This window comes from Thalassophryne amazonica, chromosome 12 (genome assembly GCF_902500255.1).
Source record: "Thalassophryne amazonica chromosome 12, fThaAma1.1, whole genome shotgun sequence".
Classification (NCBI taxonomy): Eukaryota; Metazoa; Chordata; class Actinopteri; order Batrachoidiformes; family Batrachoididae; genus Thalassophryne; species Thalassophryne amazonica.
In genome coordinates, this window is record NC_047114.1 from 81,997,784 (window position 1) to 82,017,817 (window position 20,034).

The 20,034-nt window shown below is 41.1% G+C and overlaps 1 protein-coding gene across 1 annotated transcript in view; it reads left to right on the forward strand.

Annotated features, from left to right (window-relative positions):
• The first annotated feature begins 1 nt into the window (after position 1).
• Positions 2-20,034, forward strand: part of LOC117521294 (MAM and LDL-receptor class A domain-containing protein 1-like) — a 30,297-nt gene continuing 10,264 nt past the window's right edge. The window contains exons 1-8 of the mRNA XM_034182615.1: positions 2-57; positions 2,018-2,205; positions 4,764-4,929; positions 6,544-6,762; positions 8,262-8,434; positions 9,437-9,674; positions 12,169-12,328; positions 13,025-13,139. Coding sequence (XP_034038506.1) covers positions 48-57; positions 2,018-2,205; positions 4,764-4,929; positions 6,544-6,762; positions 8,262-8,434; positions 9,437-9,674; positions 12,169-12,328; positions 13,025-13,139 — 1,269 coding nt within the window. The 5' untranslated portion in view covers positions 2-47. The remainder of the gene's footprint in view (positions 58-2,017; positions 2,206-4,763; positions 4,930-6,543; positions 6,763-8,261; positions 8,435-9,436; positions 9,675-12,168; positions 12,329-13,024; positions 13,140-20,034) is intronic.

Genomic DNA, 20,034 nt, shown 5'->3' on the forward strand with positions numbered 1-20,034 from the left:
CAGGTCCCACTGAAACCCTCAATACTGGACCTGCAGAAGACCACACTATGGGCTGTGGTCAGTATATGATAAACTACACACTTGTGTCCTCCAATAACCTATGGTTATGACTCATGTTCCAGTATTGTAAGGAGAGTTATGTCATCCTTTAAACCCTTTAAGCAATAAAATGTCAAAATATGGATATCAAGATAGAGGTAAACATTTCCTGAACACAGTTATTCCAAAAACAACATTTTTAATACAACAATCCAAATTAAAATCCAGCAACAGTTTTAAAAATAAATATATGTTAGGAATGCCTTTGGATCACCAGGAAAGAGAGGACTTGGCCGAGGATAGGGAAGTGTAGGCTGAGCTGCTTGCTCTGCTGCCACCGCGACCCCAACCCGGATAAGTGACTAGAAACGAATGAATGAAATGAATATAGCTTGATGAGATCACTTCTGGGAGGGCTTTGAATTTTAAAGTCCCTCCCTGTAATTCAGCAGTAGACCAGCAGAGGAGTTTGTTGATGAGCCAGTGGTCCTTTCAGCTGATTTCCTGTGCAAATGCATTGGGTCCCTCCATGAGACAAACAAATTTGAAGAACAGGACAAAAGTGAAACTGAAAATGTTAAGAGCTTTTTTGTTTGTTTGCTTTTGTTGCAAATTGTTTGTTACTTGTGCAAAAGAAAGCTTTGATGACCACGAATAAGTTTGAACATCAACAAGGAACTTCATCTTCTACTTTTGGCTTCTCCCATTATGGGTCGCCACAGTAGGTCATCCAAGTCCATCTCACTCTGTCTTCTACATCTACCTCTGTCCAGTCCGGTCTCACGTTTTTTGGGGTGGGCGTTTTTCATGCCCCCATTATGAAAAGCACCCGCTTTTCGTAACATGTTTTTTTTTATTTTGCTAATTATAATCTTCCCCTTCTCCTAACTCTAACCATAACCATAGCGTAAGTGTGTTCCCAAACATTAACCATGACCCCCCAGACCCTCCCTTTCACCCCACATTTTGTGCCGCCATCACGAAATGAATTTGTGCCCCTGTTACGAGAAATGCCCTATTTTTGTACCTTCGTCACAAACCCATACATTAATGTACTGTTCGTAACCCAGTCCAACAAACTGTCGTGAGACTGGGTTTCTCTGTCACACTCTAAGTCACCACACCCATAAACCTCCTCTTTGGTCTTCCTCTTCTCCATCTTCCTGGCAGCTTCAGTCTCACTATCCTTCTTCTGATATACATTCTCCTTGATTGCACATGCCCAAACCATTTGATCCCTTTCACTTTATCTCTACGCATCTTATCAGTGTTCTGATAATATGCCCATTCATAATTTAGTTTGTTGTCTTCACTCCCAAAGACCATCACAGCATGACACAACATTTCAGCTCTGCCACCTCCAGCTCCCCATCCTGCCCTTTTAATGGCACCACCGCCTCTAAGCTGTACACCATAACGGGTCTCACTACCATCATGTAAACTCTCCATTTCACTCTGCCAACTACCCTTCTATCACAAATCACTGCTGTCACTCTACTCTACTGATCACAGTGTCATCAGCAAACATCATAATCCATGGAGATGCATGTAAGACTTCACCTGTCAAACTATCTAGCACCATTGCAAACAAGAGAGGGCTCAGAGCTGATGCTTGATGCAGTCCACCTCCACCTTTAGGGGAGGTGATTGGTCTAGTGGTTAAGCGTTGGGCTTGAGACCAGAAGATCTTCAGTTCAAACTCCAACCTGACCTGAAAATCACGAAGGGCCCTTGGGCAAGGTCTTTAATCCCCAGTTTGTGTAGTGAGTACCTTGTATGGCAGCACCCTCACATCCAGGTGAATGTGAGGCATTGCTTGTAAAGCGCTTTGAGCGTCTGATGCAGATGGAAAAGCGCTAAATAAATGCAGTCCATTTTCCCATTTACCATTTCACCTTGAACCCATCCATCATTCCTACCCCACATCTCACCCCTGTCACACTGTTCTCATTCATACAGTATCCTGTGTGTTTCACAGGGAAATACCTCCACATTGAAAGTTCTCCTCCAAGTGTGAAAGGGAATGTGGCCCAGCTAAAATCCTCCCTGCTGCCACCTGCTGGTGAAGTAGGATACTGTTTTACATTTTGGTACCACATGTTTGGCTCTACAGTGGGCTCTTTGAGGGTGATTCTACAAACAGCCGATCTGGTGACTGAAACTGTGGTAAATACAACACAGTGCATCAACATTTTCATCTGTGTGTCCCACATCAGAGGGTTCAAGCATCAAAAACAAATCTCTACCAACATTTTCTTCATATCTGCACTACCGTTAAATTACTGATGTCTTTCTTCAGCACTTCTGTATGTGTTTTATCAGGCTGCATGCAGTGCTGTTTGCCTCAAACAAAATTTAAAGATTTATGAGCAAAACTGCAAAAGCTGATAGGTTAGTCCAACTGCAACATTTTAAAGCAACTGAATACCTCAAACTGATCAACAACAAAAATTTATTTCAAATCTAAAATTAAATAAAACAAGCATCAATAGTTACCATATTTCCATAATATAAGTTGGAGGGGTATTGATGTTGGTGTTTTTTTGGTTTGTTTGTTTTTGTTTTGTTTTGTTGGGGGGGGGGGGGTGTTTGTTTGTTTAGTTTTTTGGTAGTTTAGGAGGTCCTGTGACCTGTACTCTGGATAAATGTCTATACCTAAAAATCATGCATTCTTTATTTATCATAGTAAGTATTTATAAAGGACTTTCCCATGAATCACTGCACCAAACAAATTAAAATCAAGCAATAAAAGTACACTGTAACGATGTATCACCATTTGCAGGATTTTGCTCTAAATATTCTCTTAGCTGCTGCACTATTAATGGGACTTGAGCGTGTAGTGTTTTTATCATGGATACTTTGACATACAGGAGTTCTTAATGATTTTCCATCAGGTTTGTAGTTTCAGAATATGTTCTACAAACTTTTTGTTATTTGGTTTGCAAGCATGCATCAAAGCATAAAAATCTATTTTCAGTTTGGTGTTTGATTCCAGTATATATACTATCTGGGTTGCCCTAAAAAGTAAATAGCAGTTTTGACTCACCAGAAATATTAGAAAGATGAAATATAATTTCAACAGCAAGTTGCTGTGATTCTGGCATAGTTGGCAGACTGTGTAGTTCACAAATCAGAATTTTACTGGATCAATACCTGCAGGGTGCACTGCATAATGCTTGAATGAAATTGTACTCATTTAGGTTGATTTATGCAAAATTTATTGTGTTTGTCATATTAAAACAAAACAGGTTTGATGGTGAATTAGCAAACATTTAGAGGTAATCAGTTGCCTCAAAATGCTTAAATTATCAGGATTGACATGAAAATTGGTAGAACATGTCAACCAATGTTTTTTAAAATCTGATTTTTGTTTCCTATATGCCATACTTCCCTTTACTACAGCCTTAAATGGCTCCAAAATCTGATTGAGAAACATATGGGACTGCATCCAGTGGCTTTTCATTTTGGTATCGTACATTTCACCAGTGTTGCCACAGTTACTTTGAAAAAGTAATCCAATTACTGATTACTGATTACTCCTTGAAAAAGCAACTTAGTTACTTTACTGATTACTCAATTGTAAAAGTAACTAAGTTGGATTACTAGTTACTTTTTTAGTTACTTTCTCCAGCTGCCAACAACAACCCCCCTCAACATGACAATGATACCTGTTTTGCCAAAACTTACTTTATAGTCACCTTTCTTAACTTCAATGAAAATAAATACTTGTTTTATAAAAAGTAAAATAAAGACCTCTTTCTTGACCTCATATTTAACTGTTGACAGCACTGTAACAGTAAAACTTGCAATTTCGAACCTACATTGTTTATAAATGTAACTATTAAATTCATTCTAGCATTTTTGTAACATTTAAATTCTCTCTAAATATTTTACTTGTCGAAATTAATATTATTTTAAGTAGTATTAGTAGTTGTAGTAAAAAAAAGGCTTCAAAACTGGACCTTTAATCTAGGGGTGTTGTGGGGGGGGCACATCCCTCCCCCACGCCCCCATTCCATCTGGATTCGCCCCTGCTTTGGCGTTTGAGCACAAAGAATGGATAACATTTATTTATGCAGAAAACAGGACCAGATTTACAGGTAAGAAAGTTTTATTGCGTTTTCACATCATGTGGTCCTCAGAAATAGAGTTTAGGTGCATTTGAGTGGAAAATAGTGTTAGTTGTTGACGCGTCGTGGAAGATCAGCTGTTTTTAACGACCAGATACGGAGCGGCTCAGCTCAGAATCCTAAATAAAGGAGGGAAAAAAGTATAAAAATGTCTTTGTAAAGCTCAGTGCAGGTGTGCTGATCACCGCGCTTTAAGAGGTGAGGACGAGTCGAGCAGCTGCAAAAAAACGCGGATGAAAAGCTCACAGCTCACTGAAAGTGTGCAGTTCAGTCGAACCCCGACCTCCTGCCCACAGACCAAGTTTAATATCGACCCACAGTGAAAAATAATAGTAACGCACAGTGACATGGAGAAGTAACTTTAATCTGATTACTGATTTGGAAAGATTAACGCGTTAGATTACTCGTTACTAAAAAAAAAAGTGCTCAGATTAGACCGGCATCACTGCATTTCACATAGTTGTGAAACACTGATTGCAAAACAGCGTTGATGTATATTGAGGGTGCATTGCAGAGTCTGTATGATTTTGTGTTGCAAAAATTTCTTCACATCCTCATTGTGAAGAATGAATCAACCGACTTTCTTTCCTGTAGGTGTGGCAAAAATCAGGAAACCAAGGCCATGAGTGGCAGTTGGTGCAAAGCCACGTGACTGAACAGGAAGTCCACCAAGTGATTCTAGAGGCTACGGTGGGTGGAGAGGCAGGGGACATAGCCATCGATGATGTCTCCTTCATCAGTGGACCATGTCCTGCCACTGGTAATAAGGCTGAAGCTGCAGAAAATCCAAGATTCGATGGTTGATAGGTCTAGTGTTGACCATCTTTGAAGGAACCATTTTTCTTAAATTGCAGTCATTCTCTCACGTTAGATCCATCAATTTCATTAATAGCCATTTCTATGTAGGACTAGCTGATATAATCCCGTCATCGTTAGTAGAGAAGCTTGAATCTTCGACTGGACTGGGTTGCTTGACGCGAGGACGTTTCGCTTCAAATCGCAGAAGCTTCCTCAGCTAAAATTCTTGCTCTGGTAGTCTGACTTCTGTCTTGACTCTTGTAGAGAAGAATAAACAGAAGCCACAAAAGCTGGAGTTTTAAACCTAACCAGACCCCTCCTACCGAGAGGCCGACTGCTATAGGCTAGTGACTAAACAATAGCTCTAATTAGCACCTATTGTGCTCTAATTGGCACCCTCCTAATGACAGGGCAGCTGGCCCTCCTAATGATGGGACGGAAGCCTCTCCTGATGGCTCCCTTGACGACTCTCCTGATGACGTGAATGACTCATTACCATGAACAAAAGACTGAAACTGCTTTGACCTGAGTACCCCATTGTAAAAGGGGGACACAGCGTATCTCAGACCCCCTCCCCGGTTAAGGCTGGGTTTCAACTGTTTCACATAGAATGCCTCCTTGACCCCTCTCTCAAACCATTTCTTCTCTCTGGCTAAGATTTAAACTTCCTTGTCCTCAAACATGTGGTTAGTGTCTTTAAGGTGGAGATGAACTGCAGACTGAGGTCCACTGGCGCCCTCTCTGCGGTGCTGGTATAGCCTTTTGTGTAAAGGTTGCTTAGTCTCACCTATGTAGTGTTCGTTACAGTTTTCCTGACATCTGATAGAATACACTACATTGCTCTGTTTGTAACTAGGGATCCTGTCCTTAGGGTGAACTAATTTCTGTCTCAAGGTGTTAACCAGTTTAAAGTAAACTGGGATTTTGTGCTGTCTGAAGATCCTCTGTAGTTTTCCCCTACTCCTGCTAAATAAGGGCGAGACACTCCTCTTCTTCTTGTCTCCGTCTCCTGTCTATCTGGTCTCTTTGTTCTCTGGGACTTCTGCACTATGTCCAGGGACCATCGTGGGTACCCACAAACTGTGAGGGCTTTCCGGACAAGTTGTTGTTCTTTAGCCCTTCCCTCTGCAGTTGTGGGCACCTGTAGGGCTCTGTGTTGAAGAGTCCTGATCACCCCGAGCTTGTGTTCAAGGGGGTGGTTTGAGCCAAAGAGCAGATATTGGTCAGTGTGAGTGGGTTTTCTGTAAACCTCTGTCTGGAGCTGCCTGTTCTCTCCAATCTTTAACTGCTTCCCCTCGTCCAATTAAGGGTGGCGGGGGACTGGAGCCTATCACAACAGTCATGGAGCGTGAGACGGGGTACACCCTGGACAGGACTCCAGTCTGTCGCAGCTAATTTATGTTAACAAACTGAAATAATATCACATTGTTACGTCAAAAAGAAAACTTGTGGAATACCCGGATAGCCATTATTTTACCACATTTACTATCACTAGCACATAAACTGTCATTTTTAAATCTTCTGCAAATAAATTGAAAAAATAATTCTAATTAATTTTCACAATGTTATCCTGTAGATTTATGTGACTTTGAAGAGGGAAACTGTAATTGGCAGCAGGACACCACTGATGATGCTGAATGGGTTCGCCACTCAGGATCCACCCTGAACCCCAATACTGGGCCTGATGGCGACCACACCACTAACACGTCCTATGGACACTACTACTACCTGCTCTCCACTGCTGCTGACCTGCACGGACAGCGAGCCCAAATGATGTCACCATTTTACATATCAGGTGAGTTGCCAGTGTCTTGGTTCTAGTCTTATTTTTCCTGCAACTGTCAAGCTAGAATGGTTAAAATGAAGCTATACAACATGCACAGCGCCCATTGGTAAGTCTGCACACGCACACACACACACACACACACATATATATACGAGGTCTGTGAGAAAAGTAATGGACCTTTTTATTTTTTTCAAAAACTATATGGATTTGATTCATATGTTTTTACATCAGCCAAGCTTGAACCTTCGTGCACATGCGTGAGTTTTTTCACGCCTGTCGCTTGCGTCATTCACCTGTGGACAGGCTTTGAATGAGCATTGGTCCACCCCTCTCGTCGTTGTTTCATTGCGAGGAAATGGCGGAATGATTTGGGCTTTTTTTCCATCAGATTTTTTTCAGAAACTGTTAGAGACAAGCAGCTGGAAACCATTCGAAAAAATTATCTGGCTTTCGGTGAAATTTTAAGGGCTTCACAGAGAATAAGGAGTGTTACTACAGCTTTAAGGACAGGGGTGGTGGCCAAGTGGTTAATGCGCTTGGTTTCAGTTCAGAAGGTTCCGGGTTCAAATCCCACCCCTGCCACATTTCTCCATGTAATGTGGAGTTGCGTCAGGAAGGGCATCCGGCGTAAAACTTGTGCCAATTCAAACATGCAGATCCACCTTGGATTTGCTGTGGCGACCCCAAGTGCAAACAAGGGAGCAGCCAAAGGGACTTACTTACTACAGCTTTAAGGACGGCCCACAATGGCGCACGGCGCGCCGCGCTCCGAGCCACTATCAAGAGGCAGAAATCACCACATCATTTCTAAACGGATCACTGTGTGGAGCTGGGACCGTCGTGTGCAATTTCTCTGGTTATCACAAGAGCTGGACATCAGCCATTTTCTGGCAGATTTCACTTTTAACAAGAGATTTTGTCATGGAAAGCCACGCGGAGGCTTCGCGCGTCACGACCGATTCGCTGATGAAGCGAGATAAAGGAACACCTCCGTTTCGGAGTGTTAGAGGACAAGTTGGGACAAGCCCAGCTCTCCACAATATCTCTTATACTCACTTGACTGGTAAGCACTGAAAGCCGAGATAGACATGTCCCAGAAAACACAACATATTTGAAGCAAAATTTTCATGACAATTTATTAACGTCTGTTTCCATAATTTGGACATGTGATTTAGGAGGCAAGTGTTGGTAGGGAGGTCTGGCCCTTCCAGCCTGACGTCTGATGCCAGGCTGGGGTATGCGCCAGAGTTTATACACTATAGTGCTGCAGATGCTGAGCCTTATTTCAGCAAAGCCAAGAAGCAAAGCACCTCTTCAGCATGGTATACTGAAGGATTAGGTGAAATTATTTTATTTACTGTGTTTCACTGCTGCATAATTATTATATTTTCTGAAGGACGTGTATGTTTAAAGGATTTTTTTTTTAATGGCCATGACTTAATGAGGATTCTGGTCACTGTATCATTTGGAATGATGTCCAGTATAGTTTTCCTTCCTATTTCTTGCAGGAGTTTGTGTGCAGCTGTGGTACCACATGTATGGAGAAGGCACAGGAACCTTGAATGTTTACCAGCAGGATGATCAAGGGAAGCAATCGCTGCTCTTCTCCCAAGCTGGAGACCAGGGCCTCCTGTGGAGGTTTACCCAGGTTCCAGTGGTGCCCTGGGATCCGGCTTACAGGGTAGGTCACTTAGCACAAAGGTATGGCAATGAGATGCAGGTGGAGCAAACTGAAAATTCCATGATAAAAATCCCAGGATTTTTCTGCACATCATTTTATGAAATCCTGTATAACACATTATAGATTTTAGTGTAGCTGGAAAATCTAAAATTGTTCAAACAGTATAAAATCTAAAGAAAAAAAAAACATTTCTGTCGTACTGAAGCATAATTGCTGTTTAATATTTTCATCAATAAAAATAAAAGTACAAATTATAATGGTCAATAGGCGGCAACATTTATAAATGAAGACACTGGTGAAAGCAAAAACCACAAATGCAAAAAAAAAAAAAAACCCCAACAACCAAACCCTGCATCAACCAAGCAACGGGTAGGTGCATTAAAAAAAACTCTTCCAAATTGAGGAGGGAAAAATAAAACCACTTGCAGTACAGAGAACACAAGCATCGTATAACCTGCATCACATGCACCAGTTTAATTCACAACTGTAATTTGTGCTTGTCAAGATAAATTAGTCCTTCTGTCTGTCCTTCCATCAGTCTGTATGACAAATCCTTCCACATCCTAAAACTCAAGAACCACAAAACACTCAAAATCTAAATTTTTTTTATACATCAATACTGGGAGATCAAAAACAAAACAAAACATGCATTTCTGACATTTACAAATGCCCTTTTTTTTTCTTCTTCTTCTTCTTCTTTTTTTTTAACTTAAATTTGGCTTTCAAGGAGGATGTTCCACAAGTCCTGAAATACTCACATCGCCTGCTAGATGGCGACAAAAGCTGCCCAAATGTGCAGCAAGGTCTCGACTGTTTATTTATTTGATTAACTGAATGGACGTACTCTTGCCATGCAAGGGTTTTTCTGTATTTATTGAAGTCATCTTAATGTGGAAGTGTTATGGCCCCTATTGACCACACTAGCAAACAGATTAATTATTAATATTGTAGAATAATATCTCTGTGTTGGTCATGACAGTAAACAGTGGCCGTATGTTTCAGATTGTGGTGGAAGGCATAAAGGCTGGTCCTTCCCAGGAGGGAGATATGGCTTTCAATGATGTACGGGTGATCAATACCCGCTGCTCTCCTCCTGGATATTGTGACTTTGAGAGCAGTATGTGCAACTGGTGCAACGTGGGAGGAGGAGTTGATCATGGGGACTGGCTCCGAGGAAGAGGAGCCTCTTTAAATCCCAACACTGGTTCCGATGTCGATCATACCACCAACTCAACAAACGGTTAGTTGAAATGTATGTGATACGGTGCATTTAGAAAGTATTCACAGCGTTTTTCCACATTTTGTTATGTTACAGCCTTAGCCCAAAAAGGAGTCAATCCTTTTTTTTCTCCTCAAAATTCTACTCACAGAATCCCATAATGACAACATGATTTTTTTTTTTTTTTTTTTTTTGCAAACTTATTGCACTTTGTTGATGCACCTTTGGCAGCAATTACAGCCTCAAGTCTTCTTGAATATGATGCCACAAGCTTGGTGCACCTATCTTTGGGCAGTTTTGCCCATTCCTCTTTGCAGCACCTCTCAAGCTCCATCAGGTTGGATGGGGAGCGTCGGTGAGGAACATCTCCAGAGATGTTGAATCAGATTCAGGTCTGGGCTCTGGCAGGACCACTCAAGGACATTCACAGAGTTGTCCTGAAGCCACTCCTTTGATATCTTGGCTGTGTGTTTAGAGTCATTGTCCTACAGATGAACTGTCGCACCAGTCAGAGGTCAAGAGCACGCTGGAGCAGGTTTTCATCTAGGAAGTCTCTGTACATTGCTGCATTCATCTTACCCTCAATCCTGACTAGTCTCTCAGTTCCTGCTGCTGAAAAACATCCCCACAACATGATGCTGCCACCATCCTTCACTGTAGGGATGGTACTTGTTTCCTCCAAACTCCTGGTAACGAGTTCAATCTTTGTCTCATCAGACCAAAAAATTTTGTTTCTCTTAGTCTGAGAGTCCTTCAGGTACATTTGGCTAACTCCAGGTGGGCTGCCATTTTTCAGTTTCAATTTATTTTCATTTATATAGCACCAAATCACAACAGAGTTGCCTCAAGGTGTTTTACACAAGTACGGTCTAACCTTACTAACCCCCAGAGCAACAGTGGTAAGGAAAAACTCCCTCTGAGGAAGAAACCTCAAGCAGACCAAACTCAAAGGGGTGACCCTCTGCTTGGGCCATGCTACAGACATAAATTACAGAACAATTCACAAAACGAATATACAGGAAAAGCTGTTGGTGCACAGGACAGGAGGGTCTCCAACACAAATACCACACCCATCTGTAGATGGAGCTGCACCTTAAACAGAGAGAAAAAACAGAATCAAGCATCAGAAAGACAAGAAATACAGTATAATTTGTCAGCATTAAACAACAAGAAAAACAGGAAATACTAAGGTGATCGCCGGCCACTAGCCCTAAGCTTCACTAAAAGACCCAGAATTTAGGTAAAGTTGAGGCCGCGGCCCGCTCCATTTCCTAATAAAATGAATTAAAAGAGTAAAAAGCGTAGAACTATACTATTCCAGTATGCTAGCCATACGAAATGGAAAATATGTGTGTCTTAAGTCTGGCCTTGAAAGTTTCCACAGAATCTGACTGTTTTATTGACACAGGGAGATCATTCCACAGAACAGGGACATGATAAGAGAAAGCCATGTGCCTTTTACTAAGGCGGAGTGGCCAGATGGAGTGGCTTCTGTCTGGCCACTCTACCATACAGGCCTGACTGGTGGATTGCTGCAGAGATGGTTGTCCTTCTGGAAGGCTTTCCTCTCTCTACAGAGGAATGGTCGAGTTCTGACAGAGTGACCATCAGGTTCTTGGTCACCTCCCTGACTAAGGCCCTTCTCCCCTGATCGCTCAGTTTAGATGGGCAACCAACTCTAGGAAGAGTCCTGGTGGATCCAAACTTCTTCCATTTAGACATGATTGAGGCCACTGTGTTCACTGAGACCTTCAAAGCAGCAGAAATGGTTCTGTACCCTTTCCCAGATTTGTACCTCCTTTGAGTTCATGCTTGGTTTGTGCTCTGACACTGTCAACTGTGGGACCTTACAGTGCATCCAGAAAGTATTCACAGTGCTTCACTTTTACCCCATTTTGTTATGTTGCAGCCTTATTCCAAAATGGATGAAATTCTCTTTTTTTTTTTTCTTTTCAAAAGTATACACACAATACCCCATAATGACAGTGTGAATTTTTTTTTATTTTTTTTTTTTTTCAAATTTCTTAAAAATAAAAAAGCTAAGAAATCACATGTACATAAGTATTCACAGCCTTTTCCATAAAAAAATAATTTAATCCATTTTGGAAAAAAGCTGAAACATTAAAAAAAACATGTGGAAAAGTGCAACACTGAGTACTTTCTGCATGGACTGTATCATCTTTGTGTGATAAAATGGACATGTTTTTGGTATTCTAGGGATACAAGAGTTATCACCAAGAGCATCCACATTTGATTTTGTTGTTGGAATTCACATTACTAGAGTTTCCCCTAATTTTTTTTTTACTCCCTATACAGGGAACAGTTTAGCCTATATTTGAATACAGTACAGAGATAGTACATATGTAAAGCGCAGCAAGCTTCAAATTTTTTAAACATTAATCTGTCATTGTCTATTTAAGATACCACTCAGCACAGATTTAATACACTATAGCTATAAAATACATTTTTACAGTGATGCATGCAATGTTGAGTGTTCTTGCTATGTTTGCTTTAGGTTTCTATCTATATGTGGACAGCTCAGTGGGTCAGGTGGGAGACATGACCTTCCTGATCAGTGACGTACTTCAGCCCATCTCAAGTGTGCACTGTCTTAAATTCTGGTATCGAATGTATGGCAGTCAACGTGCCATTCTCAGAGTCTACATAAATAACAGGTAATCTGTACTGGAACATCACATAAAACTGTACATTAAGAATAATTTGATATTTAAATATTTCTTGCTTTTACATTAACACTGTCATATTGTAACAATAGCAGCACTCTTGGTGAAACTCTATTGTACCTGCATTAAATGTCCATCAGGTGGAGATATTGCTCAATTTCAAGAACCTTGAATATATGCTGCTGATGACCAACCTGTTGCTTACAGGGGGCTTTCTAGAAGAATTTAGCAAGGGGGTGACACCAGAAGCGAGAAAGCATAGCGGCAAAGTGGGAGCAATGTGTGGTGTAGAGCTTTTGAAAATTTGAGGGCATTCTGAGGTTTCTTGTAGGATCGGAACAACAACAGAGGATGAGAGCGGCATGTAATAGGATATTTACTCATTCTTACTGTCATTTTGCCACATTTTTAGTATTTTTGAGTAATACGCTGTTTATTACTAACAGGCTTCCTATTTCCTGGCATCAGTGTTATGGATTTATGGAAGAAACAATTGTCGAGGGGAAGGCTGGCTGCTAGGAATAAGGTTTTTAAAAAATTATTTTTTAAAAATCAGCCTTTCGGCAAGGTGACGCGCAGCCAGAACAAGCGTGGCCCCCAATTTACTGGTTTAGAAAAACCGCTGGCTTACATTAGTAAATATGCTATTAATATATTAATACATAAAAATTCTGCACGGTTTTTCAGAAGAATGCATGACGCTGGAAATGACAAAGGAATTCTACATTGGATTAAGGCGGGAAACAATGACATTGTATGGCGTGAGGCCAGTGTGACAGTTCACCACGAAGAAGCCTTCTGGGTAATAATGATTTTATGACACTTTCATACTGCTACTGTGCAACCAAATCCTCCACCCTGCCAGTTGTGGAGAGGTGATTGTTTTTAGCCACATTCAGAATATTACAACATTAACTTTTCATTACATCAAAGGAAATGTTTAAAGGGTAAATCCAGAATTATTTAACCTGACCCCCATTTTTCAGTATATTTGGGTTCAAATTTTCATTCAAGGCTAAATCAGTGATAATAGGTCCAGTATTGAGTTAGAATGCTAACACCATCAAGGATTAAAGAGCTATACTTTATAAGCCTGTGGGGCAAGATAAACACTTCAAAATAAATCAGCTTTTGTCACCGATTAACAGGTGAAAATGTCATTAGAAGTATCTGGTAGCACAGAGAATCTAATTATAGTCCGTATAAGTCAGTTGTTGATGAGGGTTTCATTCCTGCAATAAGCGGATATTAAGGCAGAAGGATTTTCAGGCTGTCTGTGGAAAGAAAGAGTCCAGACATTGAACATTTGTCCAATAACAGGCTTTTTAATATGAAGCTTCGGACACTGTGTCAACCAGAGTGTTCTGATTGGAACAGTGTGAAGTGTGGCTTTTTGAGCTCTGCTTTTATCCACATGTCAGAGCAGGGGGAAGTTACGCGTACAGTGTCTAAAGAATGCATCTGTTCAAACATAAACACAGAGTTAATTAAAAAGAAACAGGTTGTTAAAACAAAGTCCTATGTGAAGACTAGGGATGGGTATCGAGAACCAGTTCCTTTCGGGTATCGTTAAGAAATGATTCGATCCACCGACATCAATAACCTTTTTACTTAACGATTCCCTTATCAGTCCTTCAGAGTGGCCATTGTTTTGGGGGTGTTTATCAGGAAAATTATAATTTCTCTACAATGACTACAGACCCTGCAGCGGGTCTGTAATCAACTTTTCTGCAGCGCGGCTTTGCTTTGAACCTTGAACCAATCAAAGCAGTGATTTGCAGATCGAAGCAGTGCTTTGATCATTGCTTCGTTGCTTAATTTTTTCTTTTGCTTTCCCCCGCTAAAACCCTAAAGAGCATATGGCTGCGAGTATTATTTACCTTTTTTATGTTAAACCGACCTGTTATGGTCTTCTGAAACACTTTGATAGATGTATTTTATAACTTTAAAACGGGACCAATGCTAACACGTTAGCATGTCTATAGCATTTACAATGTTAAACTTAGCATTAAGCAGTTGCAGCTGTCAAGCGTTTGTTGTCGTAAAAGAGTAAAATGTATTACAAATTGTAATATTTTTTAAATTTATTTTTGTTTAGATATTAATAATAATAGCAAGCACAACAATAATAGTAATAATAACTAATCTAATGATCTCAATTTTAATCTCAATTTTAGAGAAAGAGACAAAAAGAACCTGAATAAAAACACAACAGAAAATAGAAAACCAACTAACAATGAACATACATAAATAAATACATACATACATACTTTCCCACATAGCTTCCTGTTCCGGAGCACAGCGGTGTTCTGCTGTATCTGTTAGCTGTTTGAACTGAGCTGTTTGAGTTCTTTGAATTAACAGTCTTTTTCAAGACTTTTTTACTTTTTTACTTTTTTTTTACTTTTTCACCGTGCTCCAACGCCTAAAGAAGACCTCTAACGGTCGAAACATCGCGACGGAGCACTTTTATCAGCTAACTTTCATCAGCGTTGGCAAGCTAACTAGCTTGCTAACGCTTTCGTTTTTATTTTTATTTTATTTTTTAGCACTGTTGTCGTGCTGCTCCACAGCCTGTCTAGTGGATTTTTATTTTATTTTAGCGCTGTTGTCGTGCGTTACCTGTGCTGCTCCACAGCCTGCCTAGTGGATTTTTATTTTATTTTACCACTGTTGTCATGTGTTACCTGTGCTGCTCCACAGCCTGTCCAGTGGATTTTTATTTTATTTTTAGCACTGTTGTCGTGTGTTACCTGTGCTGCTCCACAGCCTGTCCAGTGGATTTTTATTTTATTTTTTACCACTGTTGTCGTGTGTTACCTGTGCTGCTCCACAGCCTGTCCAGTGGATTTTTTTTTTTTTTTTACCACTGTTGTCGTGCGTTACCTGTGCTGCTCCACAGCCTGTCCAGTGGATTTTTATTTTATTTTTTACCACTGTTGTCGTGTGTTATCTGTGCTGCTCCACAGCCTGTCCAGTGGATTTTTACTTTATTTTTTAGCACTGTTGTCGTGTGTTACCTGTGCTGCTCCACAGCCTGTCCAGTGGATTTTTACTTTATTTTTTAGCACTGTTGTCGTGTGTTACCTGTGCTGCTCCACAGCCTGTCCAGTGGATTTTTATTTTATTTTTTACCACTGTTGTCGTGCGTTACCTGTGCTGCTCCACAGCCTGTCCAGTGGATTTTTATTTTATTTTTTACCACTGTTGTCGTGTGTTATCTGTGCTGCTCCACAGCCTGTCCAGTGGATTTTTACTTTATTTTTTAGCACTGTTGTCGTGTGTTACCTGTGCTGCTCCACAGCCTGTCCAGTGGATTTTTATTTTATTTTTTACCACTGTTGTCGTGCGTTACCTGTGCTGCTCCACAGCCTGTCCAGTGGATTTTTATTTTATTTTTTACCACTGTTGTCGTGTGTTACCTGTGTTGCTCCACAGCCTGTCCAGTGGATTTTTATTTTATTTTTTACCACTGTTGTCGTGCGTTACCTGTGCTGCTCCACAGCCTGTCCAGTGGATTTTTATTTTATTTTTTTAGCACTGTTGTCGTGCGTTACCTGTGCTGCTCCACAGCCTGTCCAGTGGATTTTTATTTTATTTTTTAGCACTGTTGTCGTGTGTTATCTGTGCTGCTCCACAGCCTGTCCAGTGGATTTTTACTTTATTTTTTAGCACTGTTGTCGTGTGTTACCTGTGCTGCTCCACAGCCTGTCCAGTGGATTTTTATTTTATTTTTTACCACTGTTGTCGTGCGTTACCTGTGCTGCTCCACAGCCTGTCCAGTGGATTTTTATTTTATTTTTTAGCACTGTTGTCGTGTGTTATCTGTGCTGCTCCACAGCCTGTCCAGTGGATTTTGATTTTTATTTTATTTTTTTAGCACTGTTGTCGTGCGTTACCTGTGCTGCTCCACAGCCTGTCCAGTGGATTTTTATTTTATTTTTTAGCACTGTTGTCGTGTGTTACCTGTGCTGCTCCACAGCCTGTCCAGTGGATTTTTATTTTATTTTTTACCACTGTTGTCGTGCGTTACCTGTGCTGCTCCACAGCCTGTCCAGTGGATTTTTATTTTATTTTTTAGCACTGTTGTCGTGTGTTATCTGTGCTGCTCCACAGCCTGTCCAGTGGATTTTGATTTTGATTTTATTTTTTTAGCACTGTTGTCGTGCGTTACCTGTGCTGCTCCACAGCCTGTCCAGTGGATTTTGATTTTGATTTTATTTTTTTAGCACTGTTGTCGTGCGTTACCTGTGCTGCTCCACAGCCTGTCCAGTGGATTTTTATTTTATTTTTTTAGCACTGTTGTCGTGCGTTACCTGTGCTGCTCCACAGCCTGTCCAGTGGATTTTTATTTTATTTTTTACCACTGTTGTCGTGCGTTACCTGTGCTGCTCCACAGCCTGTCCAGTGGATTTTTATTTTATTTTTTAGCACTGTTGTCGTGTGTTATCTGTGCTGCTCCACAGCCTGTCCAGTGGATTTTGATTTTTATTTTATTTTTTTAGCACTGTTGTCGTGCGTTACCTGTGCTGCTCCACAGCCTGTCTAGTGGATTTTTATTTTATTTTTTAGCACTGTTGTCGTGTGTTACCTGTGCTGCTCAACAGCCTGTCTAGTGGATTTTTATTTAATTTTTTACCACTGTTGTCGTGTTACCTGTGCTGCTCCACAGCCTGTCCAGTGGATTTTTATTTTATTTTTTACCACTGTTGTCGTGTGTTACCTGTGCTGCTCAACAGCCTGTCTAGTGGATTTTTATTTTATTTTTTACCACTGTTGTCGTGTGTTACCTGTGCTGCTCCACAGCCTGTCTAGTGGATTTTTATTTTATTTTTTAGCACTGTTGTCGTGTGTTACCTGTGCTGCTCAACAGCCTGTCTAGTGGATTTTTATTTAATTTTTTACCACTGTTGTCGTGTGTTACCTGTGCTGCTCCACAGCCTGTCCAGTGGATTTTTATTTTATTTTTTACCACTGTTGTCGTGTGTTACCTGTGCTGCTCAACAGCCTGTCTAGTGGATTTTTATTTTATTTTTTACCACTGTTGTCGTGTGTTACCTGTGCTGCTCCACAGCCTGTCCAGTGGATTTTTATTTTATTTTTTACCACTGTTGTCGTGCGTTACCTGTGCTGCTCCACAGCCTGTCCAGTGGATTTTTATTTTATTTTTTACCACTGTTGTCGTGCGTTACCTGTGCTGCTCCACAGCCTGTCCAGTGGATTTTTATTTTATTTTTTACCACTGTTGTCGTGTGTTATCTGTGCTGCTCCACAGCCTGTCTAGTGGATTTTTATTTTATTTTTGCACCGTTGTCGTGCGTTCGCTGTTGCTGTGCGTTACTTGTGCTGCTTCATGGCCTGTCTGGTGCCTTAACTAAAGCACTCCTTCTGCTGAATCACCTCTAAATTATTTATACATTATTCACTTTGCGTGTTTTTAGGAATCCGCTAGGTTGCGTAGCTACTAGCTCTTAGCCGATTTAGCATGGCGGCTTCTCCTGTCTCTCCCGCACTTTTCTGCTCTGGTTGTGAAATGTTTAGTTATTCCTCGGCCTCCTTTAGCAGTAATGGTACTTGTAATAAGTGCAGCTTATTCGTAGCTTTGGAGGCCAGGCTGGGCGAATTGGAGACTCGGCTCCGCACCATGGAAAATTCTACAGCTAGCCAGGCCCCTGTAGTCGGTGCGGACCAAGGTGGCTTAGCCGCCGTTAGTTCCCCTCTGGCAGATCCCGGGCAGTCGGGAAAGCAGGCTGACTGGGTGACTGTGAGGAGGAAGCGTAGCCCTAAACAGAAGCCCCGTGTACACCGTCAACCCGTTCACATCTCTAACCGTTTTTCCCCACTCGACGATACACTCGCCGAGGATCAAACTCTGGTTATTGGCGACTCTGTTTTGAGAAATGTGAAGTTAGCGACACCAGCAACCATTGTCAATTGTCTTCCGGGGGCCAGAGCAGGCTACATTGAAGGAAATTTGAAATTGCTGGCTAAGGCTAAGCGTAAATTTGGTAAGATTGTAATTCACGTCGGCAGTAATGACACTCGGTTACGCCAATCGGAGGTCACTAAAATTAACATTAAATCGGTGTGTAACTTTGCAAAAACAATGTCGGACTCTGTTGTCTTCTCTGGGCCCCTCCCCAATCAGACCGGGAGTGACATGTTTAGCCGCATGTTCTCCTTGAATTGCTGGCTGTCTGAGTGGTGTCCAAAAAATGAGGTGGGCTTCATAGATAATTGGCAAAGCTTCTGGGGAAAACCTGGTCTTGTTAGGAGAGACGGCATCCATCCCACTTTAGATGGAGCAGCTCTCATTTCTAGAAATCTGGCCAATTTTCTTAAATCCTCTAAACTGTGACTGTCCAGCGTTGGGACCAGGAGGCAGAGCTGTGGTCTTATACACCTCTCTGCAGCTTCTCTCCCCCTGCCATCCCCTCATTACCCCATCCCCGTAGAGACGGTGCCTGCTCCCAGACCACCAATAACCAGCAAAAATCTATTTAAGCATAAAAATTCAAAAAGAAAAAAATAATATAGCACCTTCAACTGCACCACAGACTAAAACAGTTAAATGTGGTCTATTAAACATTAGGTCTCTCTCTTCTAAGTCCCTGTTGGTAAATGATATAATAATTGATCAACGTATAGATTTATTCTGCCTAACAGAAACCTGGTTACAGCAGGATGAATATGTTAGTTTAAATGAGTCAACACCCCCGAGTCACACTAACTGTCAGAATGCTCGTAGTACGGGCCGGGGCGGAGGATTAGCAGCAATCTTCCATTCCAGCTTATTAATTAATCAAAAACCTAGACAGAGCTTTAATTCATTTGAAAGCTTGTCTCTTAGTCTTTTCCATCCAAATTGGAAGTCCCAAAAACCAGTTTTATTTGTTATTATCTATCGTCCACCTGGTCGTTACTGTGAGTTTCTCTGTGAATTTTCAGACCTTCTGTCTGACTTAGTGCTTAGCTCAGATAAGATACTTATAGTGGGCGATTTTAACATCCACACAGATGCTGAGAATGACAGCCTCAACACTGCATTTAATCTATTATTAGACTCTATTGGCTTTGCTCAAAAAGTAAATGAGTCCACCCACCACTTTAATCATATCTTAGATCTTGTTTTGACTTATGGTATGGAAATAGAAGACTTAACAGTATTCCCTGAAAACTCCCTTCTGTCTGATCATTTTTTAATAACATTTACATTTACCCTGATGGACTACCCTGCAGTGGGGAATAAGTTTCATTACACTAGAGGTCTTTCAGAAAGCGCTGTAACTAGGTTTAAGGATATGATTCCTTCTTTGTGTTCTCTAATGTCATATACCAACACAGAGCAGAGTAGCTACCTAAACTCTGTAAGGGAGTTAGAGTATCTCGTCAATAGTTTTACATCCTCATTGAAGACAACTTTGGATGCTGTAGCTCCTCTGAAAAAGAGAGCTTTAAGTCAGAAGTGTCTGACTCCGTGGTATAACTCACAAACTCGTAGCTTAAAGCAGATAACCCGTAAGTTGGAGAGGAAATGGCGTCTCACTAATTTAGAAGATCTTCACTTAGCCTGGAAAAAGAGTTTGTTGCTCTATAAAAAAGCCCTCCGTAAAGCTAGGACATCTTTCTACTCATCACTAATTGAAGAAAATAAGAACAACCCCAGGTTTCTTTTCAGCACTGTAGCCAGGCTGACA